The sequence below is a fragment of the Asparagus officinalis genome, chromosome 4, assembly GCF_001876935.1.
Source record: "Asparagus officinalis chromosome 4, Aspof.V1, whole genome shotgun sequence".
Taxonomy (NCBI): domain Eukaryota; kingdom Viridiplantae; phylum Streptophyta; class Magnoliopsida; order Asparagales; family Asparagaceae; genus Asparagus; species Asparagus officinalis.
In genome coordinates, this window is record NC_033797.1 from 130,114,563 (window position 1) to 130,123,990 (window position 9,428).

Below are 9,428 nucleotides of genomic sequence, written 5' to 3' on the forward strand. Positions count from 1 at the left end.
TAAAACAAGAAAATAATCTGTTGACAAACCAACAAAACACCAAGGGTTTATATACAATTTTCCCTTCTTAATCTCTGAGGATCGATTAGCAAAATACTTTAGTGAGGCTAAAGTTGCAAGTAGTGCATGTTTCCAAGGAAGGCTCCTATTCCCAATGGTTTCCGCTCCACTCCACTCCACTGTTGACAACGCGGCGGCATAAACTTCCAAAAGCTTTCTTCCCATTTTTGGAAAAAACCCTGATTCTTCATCAACATTAAGAATCTTTCTTTTTTTTCCTTTTTTTCTTTTCTTTAATTAAGCCTCTCCACCATTATTTCTCTATATAAACCCTAACTTAGCTTGCAAACACATATTCAAGTGGGTAAAAAATAACTATAATTAGATTAAAAATGACAAGAATGATAGAGCCGCTTACAGTTGGGAGGGTGATAGGAGATGTTGTCGATGTTTTCAGCCCAAGCGTGAAGCTGGAGGTCGTTTACGGATCGAATAAACAAGTTTATAATGGGCATGAGCTCATGCCTGCTGTTGTTTCTTCAAAGCCTAAGGTTGAGATTGGCGGTGATGATATGAGAGCTTCTTACACTTTGGTGAGTAGTTGATTTGTATAGAATTTAAGCATGCATGCAACATATTTATAAGTATATATTATTTCTATTTTTAAAATTTCTTTCGGGTTTTTTTTTTTTCCTCCTTCCTTCGGTAGATCATGACAGATCCTGATGCTCCTAGTCCTAGTGATCCTCGCTTAAGAGAACATCTCCACTGGTTAGTCAATTTAATTTTTTTTTTCAAGTACATAATTATAATGTTCAACTCGATCTTATCGTGAGCTGAGATCTATCGGATCAACTCAGATTCAAATCTCACGTACGTACCATTGTATAATTAATTTAAAATAGGTTAAAAGAGTAGCATTTCTTAGAAAACACAGGCTTCGAAATAAGAAAAGGAAATTACTGTTTATGGTGAGAATTAAGAGTTTTTATAATTTTATAGTCTAAAACAAGTTTTTAGCTCCTAACAAATTAATTACTTACACATCTTGTTTATTGATGTGTTCCAGGGTTGTCACTGACATTCCGGGCACCACTAATTCCTCATTTGGTGAGTAGACAAACTCGACACGCGGTATTTAATGCTATATTTCAAGACTAATTAATTCTCAAATTATATATACTCTTTAACAATTAAGCTCGACATAATAACTTTATGAATACAAATGCAATAGCTAAGTAACCTATTCACTCAAATTCAAAGTCATGGTGCAGAAGTTTGTAATACTTAGTTAGCTTATATATATATATATGTAACTTCTCTTCGTTTTTGTGCATTCAAAAACTACATGCTTCCTGATTGATGTTCGTTTTCTTAAATGACGTCCTGTTGAAATTAAATGTATCTCAAACTTTGCAGCTAGCTACTATATACTGGGCATCATGAATTAATATGCTGAGAAACATGAAATTAAAGTGGCTTTGTTTTCATTCTATATTTAATTTTTAGATATAATCATTTCATCGATCATGACATAATGAAATGTGTAGAATGACTTATATTTTCACAAGGATTAAACAATAAAACAAGAATAGTGATAGAATTATAAGGAAAATCATACACGTATTTCTACCTAAGACCTTGGTTAGAGAAAATTCAGTTTTAGAACATAATCTCCATGTTAAAGATGAGAAATAAAACAATCACCAAATGCCTCAAATACACGTGTATCTACTATTTATGATCCATATGTTGTGTGATTAAGTAATAAGATGTAAACTAACTAACTAATTAACTGAGCTGAGGGAGCGAAATTGATAAGAGTCCTTTGAAATTATGACCTTATTGGGCATGGAAAAAGTTGCATGACAACCATAATGTTTCTCTTGCTACTAATTAATTCACTGAAAAAGAAACATTTATAGAGTCTGTTATCGGCCTGAACTTTCATCATTATATACGTACCTAATATGATCAGAAGAAAATGAATTATACATGCATGAAGATGATCTTAGTTAGGTGACAAGTATACAATCTTCATATATAGTTACCAATACGTGTATCATTCAACAACTGTCATGCGCATTGTGAAGAGACATCATCACTTTATAACAATCAGTTGAAGGTACTGAATTTGCTCAATAAACTATAAGCTCAACTTGTCATCTCATCTCTTACTTACAAAAACTTGAAACTGCAACATTCAGGCAGGGAAATTATCAGTTACGAGGCCCCAAAGCCTGTGATAGGCATCCATCGCTATGTCTTCGTCCTCTTCAAGCAGAAAGCACGCGACACGGTTCGCCCCCCTCAGTCCAGAGATTGCTTCAACTCCCGAGTGTTCGCTGATCAGAATAGCCTCGGCCTCCCTGTGGCTGCAGTGTTCTTCAATTGCCAGAGAGAAACAGCCTGCAGAAGTCGACGCTGATTAATTAACTAATGCTAGGTATTGTTAGTTAATTGTCCTATATATAAATCTCATATATACTATCGTTTTGTCGTTCATCATACTATATATATATATACACAGATACAAGCATGTAAATATTAAAAATCTGAACCTAACTCTATTTTTGAAACTACAATTTATTGCTTTAGTCTTGTGTAGTAGGACAATAGTACTTATATATATAGAAATAGAATTATGATTAAACTTTGCAAAATTTTTATGCACTTTGGGCGGCTTCGTAAAATGATCATAAATGTTTTATACAAAATTAAAAAAAAAGGTAGCATGAATTTTCAAAACCGCACAAAGTACACCATGAGCTATTGGAAGTTGTTTCCAGTATGGAGGTTAATTAAGTGTTGAATGAATTAGGTCTAGATTAGCTACTCTTATTTACATCTATATATCAAACTACAAATTAAGTTCATAGGCATAATACAAAACTGTTCATAACATACCACGTGCAAGTCACGTGATATTAAATCCTAACCCAGTCAAACATGGAAATTTGGTGAGAAAAAACTTCACAGCAATTTCTCTAAAATTAAAAAGGTTATGAAAATTTTGTCCGAAAAAACACGTAACACCCTATTAATACTAATATTAATATTCATGGTAGTTTTGTGAAATTTTTAAGGGAACATATATAGTATGCTTAGAATTTCCTCACTATGGGACTATATATCATAATTAATATTGATGATGTCTTTTTCCCTCCTTTTTTTTTTAAAGGAATATATTGATGATGCTCTAACTCGAAGTCTGATTGGAGGATGGCTGAAGATTGCATGTTGTAGCTCTCTGGATCAGTGAAAGAGCGACACGTCTGGAGTCTAAAAAATTGTACGGAGCCAGAAGTTAAAACCGACTATTGTTTGTCTCTATCAGTTGTGTACTTGATCTCTTTATATAATGAATTTTAGTAGTACTTGTTCCCGGCTTTCGGTATATATATTAGGGGTTGGTTTGGTTTAATTTCTAAAAATAAAAAATAAAAAATAAAAGGAAAAGTACTAAAAATTTTATTTTATTGTATTCCTATTAAAAAAATATATATGAAAACTTTATAGAACTAAAAAAAGTATAACTTTTCTTGTTTCTTGCTCTTTCTTTGTTTGGTTCAATACAAGAAAATGGGTCCATAATTCTATAGAAAATATATTGTTTTTTTTTTAATTTTGTTTGGTTGGCCATGAAAATTTTTATAGAAAAGTGCAAGTCATGCAAGAAACTTTAAAATGGCTAGTCGCTAGTTTGGTACAAATTAATGTTATAAAATCCTTCTATCCTCAACTTACCATGAACCATTATCCTTGTTCTTCACATTTAATTATTAACTTTAGTTCAATTTAGCAACAACAACAACACACCTAACTCACCCCCACAAACTAATTTTCAAATCACATTGCGAAACCAAAAAATCACCTACTGAAAATTTTCCGCTCAAAAATGGGCTTGAGAAAACCCTAATAAATTTTCCGCTCAAAAATGTCCACTGAAAATTGAGATGGGGATGGGAAATAGGGTATGTGCTAGTTATATTATTATTTCAATGAGAATTGTAAGATTTCTCACTAATTTCCTTCCATTTTGAGAGGAAGTTGATTTTTATAAAATGAAGTATTTTTTCCCTACTTTATAGAAAATATTTCTATAAAACTTTTTTGAACCAAACACAGTTTATAGAAAACTATAGGAAAAATTTAATTACAAAATTGTCATTATCACGTGTTTTCCCAAAAGTTTTCTATAAAATGTGTGAACCAAATGCCCCCTTAATCTATCGTCTTTATCTTGTCACAGACATTGTTTGGACGCTTCTTTAATGAGTGCAATAAAGTCTATATGATATAGCACTTAAATACATTTTTGTTTCATGTGTTTTGCACTTATATATCCTCATTTGTTTTTGGCAGAACTTATATATCCTAAAGTTTCTAAAAGTTATATTTTAATATTTTATTTTATGTAAACTTGATAATTTTACACCGAAATTTTCTCATGTAACACTCATATGCTAATTGTAGAACTTAGCCACTTATGTTTGTTAGATTTAATTTAAACCTACCATACTTTTATTTTAAAATATAATTAAGGTATGCTTTAAAATAGAATTAGGGTACACTTAACAGTGAATTCAACAGACACTAAAGGTTAAGAAGTTCTTACATCAACTTGTGAGTCTTACTCAGAAAACCTATAAGTAAAATTTTAACGTTTGCATAACATGAAGTGTTAAAGTGCAATTTTTAAAAAGTTCAGTGTACTCAAGTGTTGCCAAAAACAAGTGAGTGTATATAAGTGCAAGATAGGGAAAACTATACATTATGTTTAAGTATTAAAGTGCTAATTAATTGGCCAAGAATAAAAGATTTAAAGAAAAATGAAAACTAATCTTTGGTGAAGTTTGTAACTAAGTCTAGATAGTAAGTGAAGAATCTCACAAATCTAAATATGATTGTCATCTCATTGAAGTGCAACATTAACCAAGTTTTTTCATTCGTTGCAAGGTGATAGATATTATACGTTTATAAACAAAAACTACCGTCTATAAATAAAACTAAAATATGTATATGAAGAAACTTAAAATGATGTCCGCACATATGCTAGACTTCCAAATGTAGAAATGGGTAAGTAAAACAGTGCTTGGCTGGCCTATTAGCATCTCTGCGTTTTATACATCTTTTTATTTAGATGACATGATTATACATTTAGAATAAAAAGATATATCCATCAACCATCACACAACTTAAGATATTTGGTAAAAAATGTATCCATCGATCATCGTCACAAATCTTTTATACAGTGGAAGGGGTCTTCAACATGGTACGTATGAAAGCAACCGAAGTTCAAGTCTCAATATCCATTATGCATATTAAAAATATTAGAAAAATAAAATACTATGTAAATATAGATTTCAATCCATAAAAAAGACCTATCAACATGTGAGGCATATGAGAGTAAAACTATATTTCTCGACCCTCACAGCTACTCTGTGAGCTTTCAGGTAGTAAAAGCTTGAAACTAATTTTATTAGTTTTAATAGGGCTAGATGAACAACTATCATGACCCTATTGCATGACTAAACTAGTTATGCCCATATACCTCGAAAAAATGAGAATGAGGTGACAACTCGTTTTGCTTAATAAGCTATCAAGAGATAGGCATGTGATGTGCCACCTTGCTAATCTCATCAGATGGGTGGGTCTCATCGAGCTTTATCTCTCAGTAAATTATTTAACAAAATGAATTGTCGCCTCAGAACCATCAAGCCTTACACACACACTTATTTATATGTGTATGTATTCATATGAAATAATAGGAACAAGGTGATAGGTCACTTTGATATCACATCGGAAGCAGACGGATTTCACTATTATTGTCTTTTAGCACCTCGTTTAGCTTGCTAAATGAGATGACATCTCATATCTAGTATATCCCGTAATTTGTATACATGTGAAATTTTAGGTGTGAATTGGTGGCTCACTTTTCTTGAAGTTTGGTTGTCACAAGGTTAGGATCTACAATGAATTATCACCAGCATGGCAGGATTTAGGTTCCTCAAATCATATGGGACATGAAGCTGTTAGTAATTGATCATTCAAAATATGTTTTTATCTTGTTATATATATCTCTGCACCATGCTCTTTACCATTAAAAGCCTTGTATATCAGTATTACTAGGCGTTGCAAGCTTGGATCCCAATAAGCATTTGGGAGTGAAACTTGAATACCAATTGCATGCTCTCCGTAGCAAGAAATAATATTCGGCACCCTTAGGCATGCACCAATACTCCCTCCTTCAAAATAGGCCTTGCCCTCAAAGGTCTTGCTAGCTCTTGATATCCAAATTGATCCCATCAATCTATATGAATGTCATCAGTTTTGTCCATCCCTAAAGCTTGGACATGATAATCTGCACTATATCATTCATCAGTAGACTTCAAGAACCTTTTTTTATTTTATTTTTTTGGGACCTTTTCATGACATGTGGATTGCAATAGGACAGTCCTTGACCACAGGGACCTAAGTCCAGTTGGTGATCCATATTAATTACTAACTTTTTCTTCAACCGATGCATTCTCCAATTTTCATTGGTCCACGAGAACGCAACCAACTTAGCCATAGAAATAACCCATAATCTTCTTTCTATAGCATGACCGCACAGAGCAAAACCATTCAGGAAATCAACAAAAACTGAAGTCATAGGCTCAAAAGAAAGTGGTTTCATGAAATTCTCAAAAGACCCTTGAAGCTTTTCCTATAGGGAACCTGGATGTGGAAAAAACAACACCATCCATGTTGATTATTAGCTGCACAAAAGAGAACTGATCTGGGTAAACTGGCTGAAGTACGCACCTATACGGAATTTCTGAATCCAGCTGCAACCTCTCAGTTGTGAGAACTTGTTGAGAGGGACGTGAATATAACCTCTCTAATTGGGCATTAGCAAACGCTCGCAAAGATGGTTTTGTATCTGAATTTCTCGACTTACTTCTTAAACATTAATTGCAACGATTTGTTGAACCACGCAAGATTCCATGATACCTTCGAGTTCTCGATGGGGAAATAGTTGAAAACTCTTTCTTCATAATATTTTCTCCTCTCGAGCACGACTCGTCAATTTTTCACTGTTACAAAAATGCATACAAAGATAGGCCCCCTTACAGCAACTGACCTGACATCTAATGGTAGTTCAAAGAGCATAAATGGAGCGTCGTTCCAAAACATTTCCATCTCTTGCAACTGAGGCTTGTTTATATTAGTTAGAACTAGCCATGGTAACTGAGGACTGTACTCATTCACACTCATAGCTTCTAAGTCTCAACACCTTATCCCCTATGATTTCTTTCATTGCCAAATATCCCAGAGAAATCTCAGTTTGCTTACTCGCTTCATTTTGTTGAGCAAAATATAACCCCAATAAATCTGCTCCCAAGGTTTCAGAAACCATGCTCTCTCCTATCTTACTTGAAGTCGTCTAATGGAATTTCATCCATTGACCCCTCAAGTCTTTAATAATTGACATGAACTCTGAAGGCTCCGCAGTTTGAATGAGCAAGGATTGAGATGAATTTTGGTGCGTTCACATCGAAGAAATCTAATTCAATGATACCCCTCTCCAAAACGTCCTTGGATGATGAATGAATATCCTCAAACCGTGAAGTTAACAAGTTACTCTCATGAGGAGCGTCTGCATGCTTATCATCATAATCATTCCAAACAGGTGCATGATTAATAGGCAAACAAGTTTACCCGCTTTGAATTGTCGAATTCAAACTCATGGATCTAGGTTGGCATTAAGGGTGAGCTTACTTGGTTATTTGATCGATCAGTTTGGAGGCTCAAGCGCTTGGGAGAATCAACTGACAAAGGTGAATTCATTTGAGCATTTGGTCGAACAGGCTGTGGGCAAAGGTTCTAAGCAGCATCCAAACCCAAAGGCAAATTTCAGGAGGCTGAAGAAGACCCTGCCCCTCTAACGTTGATTGGAATGGTCTGAGTGTCGAACAAAAGAGGTCAACAAAATGCTGATATTTTGGATCCCATCCTCCAAATTTTTCAAGCGGTCGATGGTAGTAGGTTTGTTAGACAGGCCAAATCGTAGAGGTGATACCTAGCAACCAAGCTCACCATTCACCCGCACAAACTGAGATCAGTGTTAATTTCTTCATTGTCAGTGGCTGCCGATGGTGATGGAGTTAAGGCTACCAGTTGGGAATTCTGTCGAACAGGTGGTGTGTGATCAAAAATAGGCATTGGAGATGCAAACGAGGTTTTCTGCAATGGTGAGCATAGGAATGAGGTAGAATGTAAATGGAACACAGGAGGTGGAATGGCTCCGATTGGGTGGTGGTGAAATTTGTAAGGGAAAATGGTTTGGTGGGAAGTTATGCAAACCTGAGGTTGGAGACGATGCAGAGGGCGGACCTTGTTCATGTTGGGCAGAAGATGAGGATGAAGGAACTGGTTTATGAGGGGTATAGGATTGTGATATAAATGATGAGGGTTTTGGTTGTTGTATGGTTCAAGTTGGTCTGAAGTTGGATATGCTGCGAGATAATTCAGGTTCACATAATGTGATGGGGGTGTTTGTTGGTAGGTTGTGAGGTTAGGGACAAGGGATTGAGGTGTAATATAACAGGAAGGTGGTGATGGTGGTGGACTGTAATAAGATGGATTAATATGAAAGAAGAATCCCCAGAGGGAGTGAACGGAGCTGCGCGAAGTGAGAACTAGAGCTTTAGGTTAACGTCACAGAGCCGGTAGGAACGACACGTGCTGTATGAAACAATATGGACGATGGTGGCAGCGGAGGATATGATGATGGGTGAAGTGGTCAGCCATCACCTCCAGACAGTCCGCTTAGGCATTCTGTAGAACACGCTGCGAGCACCATTGTCAACGGGTGAAGAGGGCTTGTCGGGTGCGAAGGGATGGCGGCAACAGCTGTGTTGGCTGTGGGCCCGGAGATAGCTGCCAGCAGTATCAGAGGCGGCTGGCGACCAGCTCTGATACCATTGTTGCAAGCTTGGATCTCAATAAGCATTTGGGAGTGAAACTGGACACCAATTACTCTCCATAGCAAGAAATTAAGAGCTAGAAGAAGACAAGAACTGAACAATGACAATAGAAAGGAATTGCATAAAAAGAAAGACGAGAAAGTTAGAAATATTAGGCAACTATCTAATTAAGATATAGAGAACCCTAACTCTATTACAAGGGAAAACTAAAAGAAAGAGGAAAGTAAACGAACACAATACTCAGCCTAAAGTACTCTTCCTCTAATGTTACTTATATAGTGTAACTCTTTGCATCCAAATCCCCAAGAATCCTAAGTTGCAAACTACTTGCAAATAATCCCCTCGAAATGTTGCTCTTGTATAAATAATATTTGGCACCCTTAGGCATGTATCACTAGAATTTTCAATAGTGCCTCCTTGGTTTTTTTTTACCCTGATACTAGTGATCTACCGCTG

General features: G+C 35.4%; 1 protein-coding gene across 1 annotated transcript; it reads left to right on the plus strand.

Annotated features, from left to right (window-relative positions):
• On the plus strand, positions 393-3,372 carry LOC109836150 (CEN-like protein 1). Its single transcript, XM_020404036.1, has 5 exons — positions 393-593; positions 710-771; positions 1,070-1,110; positions 2,208-2,446; positions 3,182-3,372. The coding sequence occupies exons 1-4, from the start codon at positions 393-395 to the stop codon at positions 2,426-2,428; spliced, it is 525 nt and encodes a 174-aa protein (XP_020259625.1). The 3' UTR covers positions 2,429-2,446; positions 3,182-3,372.

Coding starts and splice junctions, on each gene's coding strand:
- LOC109836150 (XM_020404036.1), top strand. CDS start 393: ATGACAAGAATGATAGAGCCGCTTACAGTTGGGAGGGTGATAGGAGAT. Junction 594..709: donor TGAGAGCTTCTTACACTTTG/GTGAGTAGTTGA, acceptor TTCCTTCGGTAG/ATCATGACAGATCCTGATGC. Junction 772..1,069: donor TTAAGAGAACATCTCCACTG/GTTAGTCAATTT, acceptor GATGTGTTCCAG/GGTTGTCACTGACATTCCGG.